Source organism: Phascolarctos cinereus, unplaced genomic scaffold (assembly GCF_003287225.1).
Source record: "Phascolarctos cinereus isolate Bilbo 61053 unplaced genomic scaffold, phaCin_HiC Scaffold_4;HRSCAF=312, whole genome shotgun sequence".
In the NCBI taxonomy this organism is placed as follows: Eukaryota; Metazoa; Chordata; class Mammalia; order Diprotodontia; family Phascolarctidae; genus Phascolarctos; species Phascolarctos cinereus.
Window position 1 is genome coordinate 440,195,364 of NW_027555847.1, and position 20,310 is coordinate 440,215,673.

Here is a 20,310-nt window from a genome sequence, read left to right on the forward strand (position 1 = left end):
ATCCACTTGTGTAACCAGAGACTAAGTACCCTGTCTGAGGTCACAAAGACACTAAGTTTTTTGAATCCTGACCCTATGATTCCTACATTGCCTCTACTTTAGACAAAGCACTCAACAACTGTAAAGGAGTTAGGACTGTCTTATGTATTATTTATTTCAGGACCCAGGAAATATTTTGGTTTGGTTTATTTTTAAAATGTTTTTAAAGGGGGTTTTCACTGCATATGTGAAACCTGCGGGCTCAGGCTCGTAACGCTAAAGAGCCAGGACTTGAACTATCTGGGACAGGAAAGCTCAAAGAGAAGGATTGAGTAAAGCAAAACCTGTACTTCCCTTTTTTTTTTTAATATTTCGATCCCTCCCTTTTCTCCCCACCTAACCTTCCTAATGCCCCAGTCTTTTTTTTTTTTAAATCAAGCTCAACTTCCTCACTTTCCTGAAAGCCAAGGCACGTCCCCTGAGCGTCAAGTCTTCCCCTGCTCTCACACCCACCCACTCACCCTCGTCTACGCCCACATCTACAAGGAATCTCCACCTTTCCAGAAAATAAGGGGCTGGGGGTAGGGGGTGTTGTAGCTAAGCGATCGGCCTCTGGGAGGAGCGAGCGTGGGAGGGCTGGGGGTGGGCGCAGCACCGCCGCAGCGCCCGCCTGGGGGACAGGTGGCTGCGGCCCGCAGAAAGAGACTGCACGCGGCGGGCTTCTGGGGAGGTGGCGAGGGAAGGGCCGAGGGAGGGAGCTCCAGGGAACGTGGGGCGAGGGTGTCAGCGAGACAGCCAGTGCCACCGGGAAGGCGCTAGAGGGAACAGGCGCGGGTGCGCGCCATGGCCCCGTCTTGCCGGCGGCGGCCCCTCCACCGCCTCCTCCAGCTTCTCGGGCTGTGCGTCCTGCTCGCCCCGCTACAGGTAAGGACCTGGACTGGGCGCAGGGACCGGGGCTGGGGTTAGGATGCAGGAGGACCTTGGCCAGGCTTGGTCCTGTTAGAAGCTCCCGGCCACATACGCATACGCACGCACACACGCAGTAACACATATACATTTATAAACTAACACACACGTACACATTTTACACACATGCTGCTGTTTAACCTCCCCGGGACCAAAGCCTAGAGCCCGGCGGTGAGAACCGCTGGGAGAAGCGAGGGAGCACCCGGAGGGAAAATGGGCTGCTGCCACCGCCGACCTGTGACTCAAAGCCATCCAACCCAGGCTTCAGGGAACGATCAATGTTGTTGTTTTTTTCTCCTGCTTATATACTTTTAAAGATCTATGAGTTCATGGGGCCAGTATTTCCCCCGTCTGTGCAAATCATGACCCCTTCACGCTTTAATTTCGTGAATTTCTGTGGCCAAAGGAAAAACGAAAATCCTCATCACTAGGCATCCAGCTTCTGGTAATGAACCTCTCGGACTTTAGCCGGCTGGCCCTCCGGCAAAAGATACAGAGCCTTGGCTGGGCCTGTTAATTGAAGCCTTGCCAGTTTGGGAGAACCTGCCAAAACTTGAGCTTCTAGGAGGCAGGGTCGCCTCTGTACCAGGATGGTACTTAAGCATAATACTTTAGTGGACTATTGTTAATGGTAGTTTGGTGGGAGAGGTGGGTAATGTTTTATTTTGTTTTAAAGGAAAGCAAGCACCACGTTCAGCTCTGCAATTTCCTAATCAGTACCTCTAATTCAGTGCATTAATCGGGACCCCAACCCTCCTTTCCTTACACGACTGAGAAATGATGACCTCCTTTCTCCATCTCCCAAAGCTTCTCATAGGAAAAGGGGGAGGGGTACCTGGGGTAGAGAGAAGCCGAAAAGGGGAAATCCAGAAACTCTGGTACCAAGGTATAGGACACTTTTCATGGAGGAAGCCTTCCACAGCTCCCAAAGAAGGAAGGACTGTGGTGTGATAGTGAGCAAGCCAAAAGCAGGGAACTAATTAAAAAGAGGGAAACCAAGAGTTCCAGCTTGGGATGAATGAGTGGTGAGGGCTTGGGGTACTGGTCTCCTGACTGCAGCCCATTTCTTGCCACAATCCCTACTAGGGAAGAATGTCTAGCAGGGGAGCAAAATTTAGAAAATAAAATATGTGAACAATAACAATAATAAATAGCACTTTAAGGCCTGAAAGGATCTTTACATCTTATGTTATCTCACTTGAGACACTATTTAGGAATTAGTTACCCAGGTTATGGATTCCTAATACTTCTTCCTTATCCATCTTGTTGCCCTATTTTGTGTGTTTGCATTTGTGGATATGTATGTGTATTTCATTGGTGATCGATTATCTTATAAAAAAAAACTTTGGGAGGAAAAGAAAGAGGAGGCAAAATTTAAAATGGTAATTTGTGCTGTTAGTAGCCTGTAAAGGGTTGAATAGGAGAAAAGATTTAAATTAGTTTCTGAATTCCATCCTGTACCTCTAATATTGGAGAAAATGAAGAGTTGTTAGGGAAAGGGTACTTAATTCCATATATGTAGACATAGGTGTGTATATGTGCAAGTATATGTATATATTATGTATATAATGTGTGTATGACATAAATATCTATTTGTAGCTTTTACTAGCTTTGTGAACTTGAACAGTTTGCCTGACCTCTTTGCTCTTCAGTTGCCTCATCAATAGAATGGAAATAACAATACCTGCCCTACCATGTCAAACAGGAATGTCATCAGCAATGTCATCGTGTTGAAATGTAACAGTAGCTACCAAAGCACTTTAGAAACATAGAAGTGCTCTGCAGATATTAGGCACATTTCTTTTGTGTGTCTCTTTGAAACCTTACACACAAATAAACTGAGTCTAGCAGGGGGAGAGCATCTTGTTCTAAGAGACAAAGAAAAGTTTATTAATGTTTAAAATTATAATAAGTGACATTTGTCTAGCACTTAAAAGTTTGCAAATTATATGCATTTACTCATTTGATACTCCCAACAACCCTGTATGTTAGTCTTATAGGTTTTATTAACCTCATTTTACAGATGGGTAAAGGGTCTCAGAAAAGTTGGAAAGTACTATTTAATTTTTGCCTTTGTATCTTCTGCTCCTACTTCAGTATCTATCACAGTGTAGGTACTTAGCACAGTGCCTGGCACATAGTAGGCACTTAATAAATTCATAATAAATGCTTGTTGAACTGAATTAAGTGACCTAGACAGCTAGGTGGTGCAGTGGATAGAACTGTGGGGCAGGAATCAGGAAAACTTGAATTCAGATTTGGCCACAGATACTTTCTACCTGCATGACCATGGGCGAGTCACTTAATCTGTTTGCCTCAGTTTCCTTATCTGTAAGATGGGAATAATCATAGCACCTGCTTCCAGGGTGGTTGTGAGGTTCAAGTGAGATATTTGTAAAGCACTTAACTCAGTGCCAGGCATAATAAATGTTAGCTATTATCATTATTGTTTCTTGTCCATGGTCACATGGCTAATCATCGTCAAAGGCAGTATCTGAACTTTGGCAGGGCTGTTTACTACATTATGCTACCTCTCTTTTGAGGTGAGTTAGTGACAGTATTCCATTTTCACAGCCAGGAAAATGAATACTGAGGATATCAGGTAACTGTGCCAGAAAGGGATGCTAGGTTTCTGTGACAACTGAATGGAAGGGTGATGGCCTGAAGTTAATGAGGGTTAAATGCAGTACTTCCCTGAAGCTTGTGTAGTTTTGGCAAAGCCTTTTTGTTTTAGGTCAGGTTTGCCCTGGACTAAGATCACTTCCTGAGGCCACCTTCCAATAACAACAACCCTGGGAGCTCTGTACCAGTTCTGAAACATCCCTTATCTGAATAAATAACAATTTTAAACTTACATTCATTAGCACTTTAATGTTTAGAGAGGATTTTATGTATATGGGAGCCAATCCTCACAATCACCTGGTAAGGTCAGTAGCGTTAAATATTGTCTCTCTTTTACATCAGGCTCTGGGAGGTATATTCATGACTGACCTAACAGCAAGTAAATGATTGAGCCAGAATTCAAACTCAGGTATGGCAGAAAGAGCTCTTGATTTAGAATCCGAAAGACCTGGGTTCAAGTCCCAGCTCTCCCACTTTATGACCTTGGAGAAGGTACCCTCTCTCTTGGATCTGTTCCCTCATCTGTTAAAATAGCACATCCCATCTTTCTCAAACACTGTGATTTTTGATTCTGATTCTATTTTCTGACTTCAAGGTGCCTTTAAGACACCTAATTGTTTCCCTGGACAAAATTGGTTTTGGAGGGATCCTAGTGGTACATGTTCCCATGGATTCAATTTGAAATCAAATGAGATACCCTTTAGTCTGCTGAGCACCGACCCAGAGTCCCAGACTCTTACCTACCCATGACCAAAATCTAGAAATGATTTAATCTGCTCAGATTCATTGGATCCAGAGATTCTCCTGGGTTCTGTTACCTGAAAGAGTACCTAGACAAATTAATTGCAACTATAATAGGAATGCTTTAAGTTGAATATCTATTTAGCTTTTGGATACTAGGACATTAGGATCATAGATCTGGAGCTAGAAGATGTTAGTAGATGTGTTCTCGTTTTATAGACTAAGGCCGGTTCTGGTGAAATGACTTCTCCAGGTTTGTACTTAGTATCTTTTGAGTCCTAATCTCCTTGGGACCATTTCATTACTAACTCATCCAAAATCAGCATCGTCAATCAGTATCTATACTCCTAGAGGAGAGCTGTGGCATAAAGTTTAATGTAACAGAAAATCCAGAAATCGTTCATGTTTGATTTGACCATATATAATTTCTGTAGTGAGTTTGCATGTATCCTGGGTTTTCTTTTCTTTCACTGGATTTGCTTTTTTTCTTTTGTCTGTCTTAGGCTAATATTAACATTACTTTTCAAAACACGCAACAATGCACAAAATCATGGAGAATCTATCTGGTTGTTTCCTAGCTTTCCAGTCTCATTAAACCGTATTCCCCTCTTTATACTCTGTGATTCAAAGATTCTTGCCCCCTTGCTATTCCTTATACATGGCTTTCCATCCCCACTTTGTTTATTTTCAAGGGCTGGCCTCCATGCTTGGAATTTTCTCCCTCCACGTCTCTGCCTCCTGGCTTCTTTCAGATGTCAGCTAAGTCCCACCTTCCATAAGAAGCCTTTTATGGTCCTCCTTAATCTTAAGGCTAGTTTATCTTGTATATCTTGTTTCTCCATAGCTATTTGCATATTGTTTCCTCTATCAGATTGTGAATTCATTGAGAGCAGGGACTGCTTTTACCTTTGTTTGTATCCCCAGAACTTAAAAGCACAGAGCTTGGCATATAGTAGGTGCTTAATAAATGGTTATTGACTTTTCTTGACTTGGCCTTGAAAGATGCTGGGTGGGAAGCAGAAACCAGTCTAGAATGAAGAGCTTCTCACAGGTAATTGAGAGTTGACTGAAGCCTGAAAGTTGGAAGTGTAATGAAATTCATTTTTATTTAATATCCATTTTGATATCCATTTTGATTTGCAAAATCTATAGCAGCTAGGTGACAAAGGAGATAGAGTGCCAAGGCCTAGAGTCAAAGTGACTCATCTTCCTGAGTTCAAATCTGGCCTCAAACACTTTCTAGCTGTGTGACCCTAGTCAAGTCACTTAACCCTGTTTGCCTCCGTTTCCTTATCTGTAAAATGAGCTGGAGAAGGAAATGGCAAACCATTCCTGTATCTTTGCCAAGAAAACCCCAAAGAGGTCATGAAGAGCTGGACACAACTGAAAAACTACTGAACAACAACAAAAAGTGTGATTAGAAAGTCAACTGGGATGATTGGAAACGAAGAAAGCTGAAAAACCTACTGGATTTTGAAAAAAAAAATTAGACACTTCAGGTGTTGCTTAATATGTTCAGCAGCTTAGGCAAGGGGCTGCTTCATCTGAGCTGAAGAGCCTTGCTCTAATGAAATGCAATCTTAGAAAAGCTTGCTATAGCCAATTAGTTATGGAAGCATATGTTTTTCTTGGGAATTGGAGGTAGAATCCCATTTCTATAAGCAATGATGAGCAATAGTGTAGAGAATGTGTATTTTTCTATTTGTATCCACGAGGCCATGTATAGTGCCAGGCACTTCATAAGTGCTCAGTAAATGTTTGCTGAATATAATTAAATTGTTTAAAAAAAATTAATAGCAATTCAGATTCCAGTGAGAAATTACCAGAAAAACAAACTAATTTTTCCCAAGGTACAAATGTCCAGTATGAGCTCTCTTAGCAATTCTCAGCATGGGCCACTTTTCGCAGATTTCCTTTAGACCCTTTTAATTGTGCTTATCTGCAACTGGACAGGATGCTTCTGGCAGCAGGAAAAAAAAATCACTGCACTTGCCAATTAACTAAAGATAATATTGGGGGGAGGGTTTATGTGCTGGCTTTACTGACTAATCCCAGCCCCCTAGACAGACTTCTGCTTGTTTTGAAAAGCAGATCAAAATGCAGTGTTCAGTACACCGTTGATGACAACTGTTTCTCCCATGGGTCCACCCCATTCCTTTCAGATTTTGGCAGTGTCATTTGCAGTCCATTGAAATTTCCAATGCCTGCAGCTCTGGCTGCTGCTACAGGTGCAAGGTTTCCTAGAGATTGTGTTGTTTGACTTATGAGAGGGCACAACTAGGGAATTTCTTGTGCATCATGGCAAAAGAGGAAGCTTCAAGCAAGGACCTTTTCCAGAAAACGAAGTGTTACTTACTTGTCATCATTATTACTGTCATTGTCATTTCTCAGTTACCTGAAACAGATCCATATTCTCACAACATGCCAAAAAGCCTCAGCTTTAGCAGGGGAGGGTTTAAAAAAAAACAACACACACATACACAGACAACTTTCTCACAATTGTGTTTACATAACTACATGAAATTTACATGAGAAGAATGCCTTTCCAGACAGGGTAAGGGACAATTAGGTGACAAATAGAAGTTTCATGTAATGCTGAAAGTCATGGCTGTATTATCCCAAGGGAACATGAAAGGGGAAGGGGAGGGAGAGATAGAGAGGGAAGGAGGGATGGAGGGGGAGAGAGAGACAGAGACAGAGACAGAGAGAAATACACACACAGAGACAGAGAGAGAGAGAGAGAGACACACACACACACACACACACACACACACACACGGGGACGGGGGAAGAGAGTCATTTATTTGGCAGCTACTACATGGCAGGTACTGTGATTTTACAAATATTATCTCATTTGATCCTCACAGCAATGCTGTGAGGCAAGTGATATTATTATTCCATTTTATGGTTGAGGAAACTGAGACAGGTAGAGGGTGAAGTGACAGGGCCAGGGTTTCACAGCTTGTAAGTTTCTGAGGCCAGATTTTGATTCATTTCTTCCTGATTCTAGGCCCAGTGCTCTATTCACTGGGATACCACCTGTCCCCTATAATAAAAAATAATATAAAGACATATTATGAGGCAGCAATTGTATCATGAACTTTAGAAGTTTTTGTGTGAGAGCTATTGTCTCCATATGGAACAGTAGACAAAGACCAACCTCCCCCTCCCCATCCCTCTTTTATGACTTTGCAGATAGTAAAAAAAAAAAAAGAAATGTTCAGTTCATGAAAGCACAGCAGACAGTTGTAACTTTGAACTTTTACAGTATCCTAGTATGTAAAGGTAGCACAGATTTCATTGAGGTGGTAGGTCAGAGGGAAGAGGCCTATTAGAACAGAGAGAGATGTCTTTGTGCTTCTTGCAGACACTTCATGTCAAAGAAGGATCCTTGGGAGAGCCTCGGAGTCCTCAGGGAAAAAAAAAAATCACCAGACTGGGGGGTAGGGATGGAGGAGGAAGTTCTCCTGGATGGGAGCCCTCTATCAGTTGATCTTTGCTATCACCCAGTCATACCCTGAATACCAGACTTTTGCTTATAGGAAATAGTGAATATTAATGCAGAGAACTTCAGTCCTTGTAGAATCACAGCCATCCATGGGGATTTTAGTTCCCCCTTATGTTTATTGAGAATGCTTAATTAAGATGCTTCCCTTAACATCCTTCCCCACCCCTCAAAAAATTAAAATCAATTCATTAAAAATAGCCTTTGTGTTGACAAATGAATAGCTGAGCTCAGATTTCCTTATCCATCTCTTATCAGGAAAATAAAACAATAAAGATGTACCTTTGAAGGTCAATAAAGGCCTGTTTTATGAGGTCAGGAAAAGGGAAGTCCCAGGATTGTAGCTCTCTGGCCACCACATTGTTGTAGAAGGTGTTAGGTGAACTTTAGCTGCCGTGTCACTGTTAAAATTTCATCTCTCCCCACTTCCTTTATTTTCCTGTTCTGAGATTGTGGAAAGAAGAAAACAGAAACTGTTTCTCTAACATTTTTTGGACCTGTGGTTTTTATCAGTATAGGGAGCACCAGGTGAGGAAATCTCTTCTACCAGTGCAGATCAGGAATTGTTTTGCAATTTATAGGGGGTTTTGGGGGGAGAGGGGGTACTGAGAGGAAAAGTGACTTGCTGCCAGTATTTGTCAGTAGCCAGACTTGAACCCCAGGCTTTTTGACTCCAAAGCCTGCCATACCCCATCCCTATCCTCTATGTCAGGTTACCTATCTTCACCAACACGGTATGTTTAATTGCTGGAAGAATGGTGTCATTTTTGGCCTTTCCCTATATTTGTTCACCTAGGTTCCACAAATAATGCCTCTCCTTGCAAGCTGCCCACTACTGGGCCATTTGTGATCCCGAAGAGATCTTTGAAACAACTCCAACTGCACTCCTGCCTCCCTTTACCCTTCATTCTAAAACTATAGTCACGCTTCCATGTCCATAAATCATAGAGGAAGTACACAGAATTACTTGTTCAACCAGATAATTTTTTTTCTTCTAGAACCTTTACACTAATAATTCAGCTTGTTGCAAAGTTTCACCATTATAATCTCTTTGTACATTTTGCTCTGGTTACAATTTATAGCTCTTTTTAATATGTATGTATGGAACCATAATTATAATTTGTCTTTCCCTTCTGACTCAAAGTTCAGGGAAAAGAAAAGCAGGTTTAAACGAAGCAAACAGCAACATGAGAGGTTTCAACGTGCTTGTGAAATTTGTAGGTAATTGGGCACTGAGATTTATTTATGTATGTATGTATGATATACGTATGTATGTATATTCGCATTGTATTTTGTATAGAGAGTTATGTCCCTCTGTACTCTATCTGTTCTGGGTCAATGCTCCTAATTTGAGTTGCCTGCAAAAAAGATGGGCCTATACAGGCATAACCAGGCTAGTTTCCCCTCTCTCTCTCCTAATAGTAGAGTAGTCAAGTGACTGCCATCTGCTGTACTCTTTGTCACAGGAATGTGTTACTTAGAGTCTGCTCAAACACTGACAAGGAGTATATCCCTTAATCAGCAGACATAGTTTATGACTGTCTGATAACAACTTATCTTTATTGGTTCTGTTAGTTATCACTGAGAATGGTCTCAACCGAAAGCAGTTGCTATTTAAACACCTCTCAAGTATAACGTTTAATTACTGAGTAAAATACTGGGGTTGGGGGATCAGGAAGTGTTTGTTTTCCAGATTTCTTCCACCTTGAAATAGAAACTTGTTCAAAGAAGAAAAGAGGTGCCCTCTCAGGGCAAGTATTCCTCTTGCCCAAGTCAGAAAATTTAGAGAGTTGCGTTTTTTTTCTGTGGGAAGGAAGTACCAGGGATGGAAGGAAGCACATGAGTGAAATCCCATTAATGTTGGTTCCTTAAAGACTCCAACATATATGCCGTTTATAGCTTTGTGATTTGGGTTATTTTACATTCAGGGAAGTCATGATAATCAGTACAAGCCCATACATAGCCTGGAAAAAAAAATTTAGCCTGAACCAGAAAAAAAATTCAGGATACATTCAAGTAGGATTATGAATGAAAATGGAAAATATGACCAAGAATCTTGTCACAGGAGCCCTGGGAATAGCAGCACCTCCCAGATCCTTAGAGCTGCTTCTAGCCCAGTCCTCACAGCCATTTCCTGAGGAAGGCCAAGGCCCTGTGGAGAAAGGGCCAGCCATCTCCACCAATTGCCAACCAACAGCCTCTCACAGAGCAGGCAAGCTAGCCTAGTTGAAGCAGCAAGGCACCCTGAAAGAGAGATAGGAGACAGTATGTGACAGGCAAGTCAGACTGCCACCATCTCTTTGATCATCATTTCCCCTCAGATCTTGGTAGAAACAGCCTAGGACCCTGAACCTAGGATCTTTGTGAATAGCAATGCTTGGAGCCCAGTGCCCTCAGCCATCATCCTGGGAAGCAGCCTGGCAACTGCTCCTGCAGGTGTTGCAATCACAGCTAATGAAGACCCAGAAAAGAAAGTTCTTGCCACCAAAAAAGCCCTTGGCACTGTCACGTGGTCCAACATCAGAAACATATAGTTTTATCAATGGAAATTACATTAAAGAAAAGGCATTAATATCTGCTTTGCTGTTGCACTTTGAGAAGCATGAGGCTTTTCCATCTACTTGGAGCTAAAACCTTCCATTTCTGTTGTTTAGAATTTGAACTCCTTGAGAGCAGGGACTCTCTTTTCTATTTGCACCCCCTTCACTCAACACAACATTTGATACATAGTATGAGCTATATTATTACTATAAATGCTTCATCCATCCATTAATTTTACAAATACTTTATAAATATATTTTTCAGGTTAATAATTTTCATTGCTATCAGATACCTCATCATGGTGGGTTTTGGCAGGTGTAGATGGAAAAAGTTGTTTGGTATTTTTATAACCAATCCAATTTTATTTATTTGTGTGACAGATAACACCATAGCTCCCTAGACTGTGAGCAAAAGATATTTTTGTCAATGAGTAATGTGCCAAGTTGGGCCAGTAAGTAACTTTAAAATGGTACTGATTACTTACTTTCAAAGGCTAAAATGGAGGATTAGCATTTTTACTTTCACTCTCAGTTGTGATAACCTTCTAAACTCCAGGGATAGGAAGGAAGAAAGAGAAGAGGACTGGTATTCAGATTTAATGACTGAAGTTATAGCCAAAACAAAGTGGGCTGCACTTGACATAATACCATGAAACAGACTTATGGAACCTCTGGTTTTCCAAGTTTGAGAATAGCATTTGGGTGTGAATGCATGTATATACTCTGTACAGAATGACATCCTGCACAGCTGATTTAAAGAAATTAGGGAGCGTGTAAATATCTTGTCAATTTCGAAGCTTGATGTTTGTTTGCCTCCATTTTGGTTAATGGAACACTTTTTAAAAAAAATCCAAACATAAATTCTAGCATGTTTCAGAGTAAAAATTCATTAACACACACACACACACACACACACACACACACACACACACACACACACACACAATTTAACAACCATGCAACTAAGCACTTAGGCCAGGAGGAAGATGGGAAGCCTCTAGGCATGTAGCCTTGGATTCATTACACAACGACTTCTTAACTTTTTTTGTGTGTCATGATGGACCCTTTGTTTTTTAAATTTATTTATTTTTAGTTTTCAATATTCACTTCCACAAGTTTTTGAGTTCCAAACTTCTCCCCCCTTCCCCCCACCCCAAGATGGCATGCATTCTGAATACCCTTTCCCCTGGTCTGCCTTCTCTTCTATCTCTCCCCCCTCCCCTCTGTTATCCCCTTCCCCTTCTATTTTCCTGTAGAGCAGGATAGACTTCTGTACCCCATTTCCTGTATTTCTTATTTCCCAGTTGCATGTGAAAACATTTTTTTTAAAACATGTGTTTTTAAAACTTTGAGTTCCAAATTTTCTCCCTTCCTCCCTCCCACCCACCCTCACTGAAAAGGCAAGCAACTCAATATAGGCTGTACATGTGCAGTTATGCAAAACATGTCCATAGTAGACATGTTGTGAAAAACTAACTCTATTTCCCTTAACCCTATCCTGCCCTCCCATTTATTCTATTCTTTCTTTTGACCCTGTCCCTCCTCAGAAGTATTTGCTTCTGATTACCCTCTTTCCCAATCTGCCCTCCTCTCTATCACCCCCTGCTCTCTTGTCCCCTTCCCCATTTTCCTGTAGGGTAAGACAGATTTCCATACCCAATTGAATGTGTATGTTATTCTCCTTAAGCCAAATCCTATGAGAATAAGATTCCCTCATTCCCTCTCACTTCCCCTGTTTCCCCTCCACTGTGAGAGACTTTTCTTTTTTTTTTTTGTGAGATAATTTACCCCATTCTACCTCTCCCTTTCTTCTAGTATCATCCTCTCTCATCCCTTAATTTTATTCTCCAGATATGACCCCTTAATCTTCAACTCACCCTGTGCCCTCTATCTATCTAATATACATACATACATTTTTTTCCTTCAACTACCCTAATACTGACAAAGTTCTCATGAGTTACAAATATCATCTTTCCATGCAGGAATGTAAACAGTTCAATCTTAATAAGTCTCTTATGATTTCTCTTTCCTGTTTACCTCTTCATGTTCCACTGGAGTCCTGTATTTGAAAGTCAAATTTTCTGTTTAGCTCTGGTCTTTTCATCAGGAATGCTTGAAAGTCCTCTATTTCACTGAATGACCATTTTTTCCCCTGAAGGATTATACTCAGTTTTGCTGGGTAGGTGATTCTTGGTTGTAATCCTATCTCCTTTGCCCTCCGAATATTATATTCCATGCCCTGCGGTCCTTTAATGTAGAAGCTGCTAAATCTTGTGTTATCCTGATTGTGTTTCCACAGTACTTGAATTGTTTCCTTCTGGCAGCTTGTAATATTTTCTCCTTGACCTGGGAACTCTGGAATTTGGCTACAATATTCCTAGGAGTTTTCCTTTGGGGATCTCTTTCAGGAGGAGATCTGTGGATTCTTTCAATTTCTATTTTGCCCTCTGGTTCTAAATATCAGGGCAGTTTTCCTTGATAATTTCTTGAAAGATGATGTCTAGGCTCTTTTTTTGATCATGGCTTTCAGATAGTCCAATAATTTTTAAATTCTTTCTCCTGGATCTATTTTCCAGGTCAGTTGTTTTTCCAATGAGATATTTCACATTGTTTTCTAATTTTTCATTCTTTTGGATTTGTTTTACAGTGTCTTGATTTCTCATAAAGTCACTACTTCCAATTGCTCTATTCTAATTTTTAAGGAAGTATTTTCTTCAGTAATCTTTTGGACTTCCTTTTCCATTTGGCCAATTTTTCTTTTTAGGGCATTTTTCTCCTCATTGGCTTTTTGGACCTCTTTTGCCATTTGGGTTAGGCTATTTTTTAAGGTGTTATTTTCTTCAGTATTTTTTGGGTCTCCTTTAGCAAGCTGTTGACTTGTTTTTCATGATTTTCTTGCATCACTCATTTCTCTTCCCAGTTTTTCCTCTACTTCCCTTACTTGCTTCTCAAAATCCCTTTTGAGCTCTTCCAAGGCCTGGGACTGATTCATATTTTTCTTGGAGGCTTTGGATGTAGGAGCTTTGACTTTGTTGTCTTCTTCTGGTTGTATATTTTGATCTTCTTTTTCACCAAAGTAAGATAATATAGTCTGACTCTTTTTGCGCTGCTTGCTCATGATCCCAGCCAATTACTTGAGTTTTAAACTCCTTGTTAAGGTAAGAGTCTGCTTCCAATGTGGAGAGTGTACTGTCCCAAGCTTCAGGGGTTTGTGTAGCTGTTTTCAGAGATACTTGTAGGGACCTGTAAATTTTCAGTTCTTCCAAGGTGGTATGATAAGGGGCAGGTGTTTACTCCTTTCCTGGCCTGTGACCACAAGTATTCCTTTCTGTCCTAACTGTGAGGAGGGGTTCCTCTCCACAGCCACTCCAAGCTCACCACGCCAGCGTCCTCCTCACCCCAGCTCGCCCCAGAACTGTGACCCAGATCCACACACGGCAAAGCAAGAGATTCCTGCCTCAGCACTGGCAAAGAGATCCCTGCAGTCCCTTTCTGATCAGCCACTGGATTCCCCCCAGTCTGTGGCCGGAAGCTCGGGAAGCAGCTGCCCCCCCCCTTAGGTAATGGAGCTGAGACCCCGCCTTCCTCTCTGACCACCGACAGAAACAGACTTTTCCCACTGACCTTCTAAGTTGTCTTTGGCATTCGTGGATTGAGGAGTCTGGAAACCTCCACAGCTGCCCGCAATTCAGTCCTCTCAGGTTTGCTGCGGCCTTTGCGCCCATGCTGCTCTGCTCTGCGCTCCCAGCCCGGCACGATACACCTTTCTGATCAATCATCCAGGTTGTCTTGGGCTGGAAATTTGTTTCACTCTGTCTTTTTGTGGGGTCTGCTGCTTCAGAATTTGTTTAGAGCCATTTTTATGAGTATTTGGAGGGGTTTGGGGGAGAGCTCAAGCAAGTCACTGCTTTCACTCTGCTATCTTGGCTTCGCCCCCCATGATGGACCCTTTGGCAGTCTGGTGAAGGCTATGGACTGTATTATTCTCAGAATATGTTTTAATACCTAAGTAAAACCTGTCAGACTATAAAGGAAGCCAATTGCATGGAAACACAGTTATCAAAATAGTTCTTTAAAAAATCAAGTTCATCCTCTCCCAATTAAGAACTAGTACATTAAATCATAACCATGGTAACCTCTTTGAAGAGAAGAAGCTAGGCACCTCTTGTCCCCTACACTTGTCCCAAGCCCACCCAAATCTATCATACTACTTTGTTGTAGAGGAACAGTCGTCATTCAGCAGCAAAGCCAAGACAAGAACATATATACTCTGGGCAAAGTTTTTCAGAATATGCTAGAGTGAATCAGAATAAGTCTATCTGCAAAGGTAGTCCTAAGGTAGGGGGCTCATTCTATAAGAAATAATCTGTTCCTTGTATATGTAGAGCCTATACCAGATTGCATACTTTCTTGGAGAAGGAGGTGGGAAGGGAGAGGGAGAAAATTTAAAACTCAAAAGCTTATGGAAGTGAATGTTGAAGACTAAAAATAAATAAATTAATTTAAAAAAAGAAATAATTTATTCCTTCATAAGGGTATAGAAGTTAAACATAGAAAGAAAAAGAAACAACAAGGAGGAGATTTGACAACAGTATCCTCTCTCCCTGCTAAAACTTTATATATATGTATAGCATGCTGAGAAAGAATGGGGAATTCCTTTAGTTTTCTTATATGTGATTGCATTTCTACCTACCTTTCTTCATTTTACTTCCAAGTTGTGGTTGGCAGCTCAAATCCCTTAAGAACTTAACAGTGATTGAGCATAAATCAAGTGCTTTGAGAGGGTTAGTAGATCTTAGGGCATTCTTCGGAATCCTTCTTGGGTCCATGCCCTACTCTTACCTTCTTTCTGTGTCCTCTACCCCTCCCCACTCTGAGATTACCTGCCATGTACATTGTATATTTCTTGTGTGTACATACTTACTGAAATAGTGTCTTCCTCTTTAGAATGTGGGCTTCTTGAGGGCAAGGACTATATTTTTTGCCTTTCTTCATACCCCAGGTAGCACAGAGCCTCCCACGTTGTTAGGACTTAATAAATTCTTATTGACTTACTGATCTAGTACAAAATGGTATGGTGGATCCTAGATGAGTCATTATCCCTTCTGAGAAAAATTCTCTTAAGCTTCTTAAGGGGATTTAAATCTTGGTTTGTCAAGATTCTTTAGCAAGATTCATCTCCCAATAAAGAAGGAACTATAGGGACAGGCTTAAGTTATCAAAAGATTATTTTGCATAGTTTCACCTTCACTCCAGAGAACTGATTTAGATGCAAAGAAGGAATTCCTGGACTCAAGCTGAGGTAAGCAAAGATGAGGCTGTGAAATAAGCACTACATGCTCAGAAATCTATAAGTTGGTCTCCTATTTCAAAGCTGATGACACGATGTTAAAAAAAATGCAGACAAAGTTTATGTATCCCCAGCCCCAACCATGGTGCTTGGAATATACACAGCAGTCTTTTTGATCTTTATATAATACTTTTTGTTCATTTTAATATCCTTTGACACCTAGTTGCTAGGCACACTTCAGGTGCTAGCTGTGTGACTCTGGGAAAGTCTCTTTTAGCCTCAGTTTCCTTCTCTGCAAAATTGGTATAATAATAGAATCTACCTTACAGAATTGTTTTGAGATAGCATGGTATAGTGGGTAAAAAAAACCACTGGTATTAAAGTCAAGAAAATCTGGGTTCAAATTTTACCTTGGCCACTTACTGGCCATGGCTCCTTGCACAGATCACTTAACTTTTCTGGGCTTCAGTTTCCATACCTGTAAAATAGGGGAGTTAGACTGCATGACCTTTAAGGCCTCTTCCATCTGTAGATCAATGATCTTCTGACAAAGTGTATTTAAAGTGCTTTTCAAACCTCAATGTTCTATATATGAATATTTGCTATTATTATTATCTCAAGTTTTTTGGTGTAAGCAAGAGTCATAGAGAGAACTCTCAAGAACCTTTGAGTCTTGAGCAATGACAGATGGGGCATGAATATTACTCTAATATTCTATGTGTCCTCTGTGTAAAAGTACATTCAGAAGGAGACATTTTGTATGATGGAAGCCTAACCTCAAAAAATGTTTATGTTGTCTTGCTCTTACCTAGGAAAATGAGAAGATGTTGCTCTAAATGTCATCTAAGCTCCCTTAAAACTCTATATCTATATCCCAGGGATGTGTAGACATTTAAGACAGCAGGCTGCCTTCCAAATAACAAGAAGAGGCAACTAAAACTGTTTTTTGCATCAGAGTAATAATATTACATTTCCTGTTCTAAATGTTAAAAGTATGAGAGCCACTTCCCCAAGTTGCCAGAAATTTGAAGACTTTCCATTAAAAATGAGGAAGAAAAACTATAGTTTTGGTAAATGAAATGGCAAAACCTGGCAAGAGGGAAAAGGGCATATAGTAGTGCAAAAACCCCTATTCCTATCCCCAAATCTTTTGGGTGTTGATGAGGTCCCTCCCAAAGGAAAAAGAAGCCTATAGCTTATATAATGCAGCGTCCTTCACGAAGCATTTTCTAAGACTATGATTTCTACAGTTGCTTCCTTTTCTAATAGAGATAGCAGCTGATTTAAAAGAACATTATCCTAAAGGAATGGAAATTATCTAGTTGAAGTGATAAAAGTCTTTAAACTAGGTATCAGAAAAGTTTTGGACCTTTAAGAACCTTGAGAGTAGGGAATGTTTCATTCTTTGTATCTGTAGCCCCAGCATGTAGCACAGTCTGACATGTAGCAGGAGCTTAAAATTGTTTGTTGATTGAGGAAGTAGCCTAGTTCACCTGTTCCCCTACCTTCCCTGGACTCCTGCTCTTGCTGCAAAAATGGCAAAATCACATTTAAGTGAAACTGTTATCTGTAGGGGAAAGCACACTCTCGCTCTGTGACCCAGTCCATTGTTTGCCATTGCATAAGTCTGGAAGCCTTCCTGGGTGCTGCCCTATAGTCTTCCCTTCTTTGACCCCTCAGAGGACTTTGTAGCCCTCCCAAGGGCTTCTCTCATTTGTAGTTACTATTTCTACATAGGCAGCTAGGTGGTGCAGTGGATAGAATATGGGGCCCGGAGTCAGAAAGACTCATCTTCCTGAGTTCAAATCTGGCCTCAGATACTTCATAGCTGTGTGACCCTGGGCAAGTCACTTAACTGTTTGACTCAGTTTCTTCATTTGTTAAATGAGCTGGAGAAGGAAATGCAGAAACCACTCCAGTATCTTTGCCAAGAAAACTCCAAATGGGATCATGAAGTCAGATGTGACTAATAAATGACTGAACAACAAAATTCTGTGTATATCATAATACCCCTTTAGACTATAAATTCCTTGAGGACAGGGATCCTGATCTTATTTCTCTATTTCCTTTGGTGCCCATCACAGTATCTTACATATCATTGATATTTGGCCACTGTTCCTACCTTGGAACTGGGTTCCAATCTCATCTCTGACACTGCCTATGTGACTCTAGGTAGGTCACTTAACCTCTCTGGGCCTCAATTTCCTCATCTGTAAAATGAAAGGTTTGACTAGATGTCCTTTAAAGTTCTTTTTGGCTCTACAAATTCTGCATTTTAATTTTTCATATGATTGAAGATTGTTAATTGCCCCACAATTTCCCCATTTTCTGGACTTAAGCATTCTTGTTCCCTTAACCTTTTCTTCTCAAGTCCCGTTTTCCATTTTCTTATCCATTTGTCTTTCCATTATTTCTGAGTGGAGAGTCAAATTCTCCATGTCTGATTTTACCTTTGCAGTCTCAGAACAAGAGCAGTTTTTTTTTCTAATTTGCTTCTTATCCCAGAATATAAGAAATGGGGAGACACATATCCTTTCCCTTAAAAGTGGCAAAATGGAAATCAACTGTTTTATAAATGTGCTTGGGGAAATGTTACTGTTCATTTATTGTCAGCTTTAATTTGGTAATTCCTTGTAGGCTGGAACTTTGTTGTTAGTCTGTAACTTTCCTATTTTGTGGGCTCTTTAAGAGTTGCTATTAACAAACAGTGAAGAAAAAAAGGTAGTATACATCTTTAAGAGCAACTGATTCATCTGGAAGAGAGAGCACTAGCCCTCTGCCATGTCAGTGCATCGGTTCAGTCCTGACTCAAGAGGGAAGAATAGTGTGACATCCTGAATCATCCATGCCACTTCCTGAAGCAAAAAAAGTCCTGACTGCTTTATATTCCCCTCCTCCTCCCAAAGCACAGTAGGAGCCTGTTCTCACCCAGCTTGTTAAATTAGCAGTTGAGTGTGCTGTAGGTTAAGGCATTAAGCTGTATTCCCCCAATACCTAAATGCGTGCAATAAAATAAAATACAAAATCATTAGACTGTAATTTCAAGTCTTCCATAATGTGGCTTCAAACTGCCTCTCCATCTTTATTTCACAGTACTTTCTACACAGAGTGTAGAAAATCCAGACTGTTAGCTATTCCTTAGTCGGATTCTTTCTTTTCTGCCCACATATATTTATGTGTTGCTTGCAGCAAACTCTCTTCTGCCTGTTAAAATTCTTTCCTCCTAAGAGATTAAAATGGCTGTACTCTTTGGCCCAGAGAGCCTATGATTGGTTATATAGTACTATTACTACTACTACTAATATAACAGCAACTAACATGTATGTAGCACTTACTGTATGTCAGGCACTATGCTAAGTGCTTTACAGTTCTTTTACTTTATCTTCACCACGACCTTGGGAGGTAGAAGCTATTATAAGCTCCATTTTATAGATGAAGAGACTGAAGCAAACAGAGGTTAGTTAAAGTGAGTTGCTCAGGGTCATACAGATAGTAAGTGTCCAAGGCCAAATTTGAACTCAGGTCTTCCTGACTCCAGGTCAGGCACCTACTTGATCCTCTTATAGACGTAAAGTTTCCGTTGACTCTGTTATGCTACTTGGTTTAACCTATTCTGTATTCACATCTCACATTATAACTTACGTAATAGTTATATGTAGACTTAGACATGCAAAGAACATTAGAGGTCCATTAATCCATCACCTCATTTTACATTTGAAGAACTGAGGCCAAGAGAGGTAAGTTAGTTGCTCAATTCACTTCTACAGGAGCCCAAATTTGAACCTACATCTGACTTTAAAATCCAGTGAACCGCTGTCATACATCCCTTGAGTGCAGAGACTGTCATTTTTAATCTTTTCGTTCCTATTGTCTAGCAGTTTCTCACACATACTAAGGATTTAACAAATGTTTACTGAATTGAATAAAAGCTTGATGTACCATTACTAAGCTGTAGTAGAATTATTAAACCTTACCTCCTAGCTTTATAGCTTTATAAAGAGATTCCAGTATATTTTCAAGTAAGGCTATTATGATTACTATCATTCACTGCCATATATTTTGTGTGGTGTGCTATTCTTCTAATTCCTTCACCTCTAGGCAAGTAATGAGAACCTGAGAAAAAAGCAATAGAAATCAAGCTTCTTTATCAGGAAATCTAACTCAATATTTGGTTTCATGTTAGATTCCATTTCCCCTACATAATGATTACATCAAGCTCATCAAGAGGTTGAAGGGAAGGTCCTCAGGACACTGGGTGAGCTGTTTTGGAGGTGGACATGGGTACAAGCTGCCTAGGGTGAGAAAGTGTGGATGGGTTGCATTCTGCACTATTGAAGGGAATAACCACATTTGTGAGATCACAGTTCTGTTTAAGTATTCTGGTCACATGGTAGAATTGTATGAACACAATCAGATCGAAGCATCCTTTCAGTGGTTTGGGTTTTATATGTCTCCACGATAGAGAACACCCACTTCTCAATTCTTGTAAAGTAATTTATTTCCTAAACTCAAGGTGTCCATGACCCACCTGGAATCTTCCTCAGTAGGAGGGGTATCATTTATGATAATGGGGAATTTGGGAAAGGAGGATGGTTTGTGGAGAAAGAGCATGGGCAAGGTTTTAGATGAATTTTTTTTTTTACATAGATAGTATGTCCATCTGCTTG

General features: G+C 40.6%; 1 protein-coding gene across 2 annotated transcripts in view; it reads left to right on the forward strand.

Moving 5' to 3' along the window:
* Positions 1 to 652: 652 nt before the first annotated feature.
* The window catches only part of TNFRSF11A (TNF receptor superfamily member 11a), a 130,127-nt gene continuing 110,469 nt past the window's right edge, over positions 653 to 20,310 (forward strand). The window contains exon 1 of one of the 2 annotated variants that reach the window (XM_020995784.2): positions 653 to 903. In XM_020995784.2, coding sequence (XP_020851443.1) covers positions 823 to 903 — 81 coding nt within the window. In that variant the 5' untranslated portion in view covers positions 653 to 822. The remainder of the gene's footprint in view (positions 904 to 20,310) is intronic. The other variant, XM_020995782.2, reaches the window with a different exon arrangement.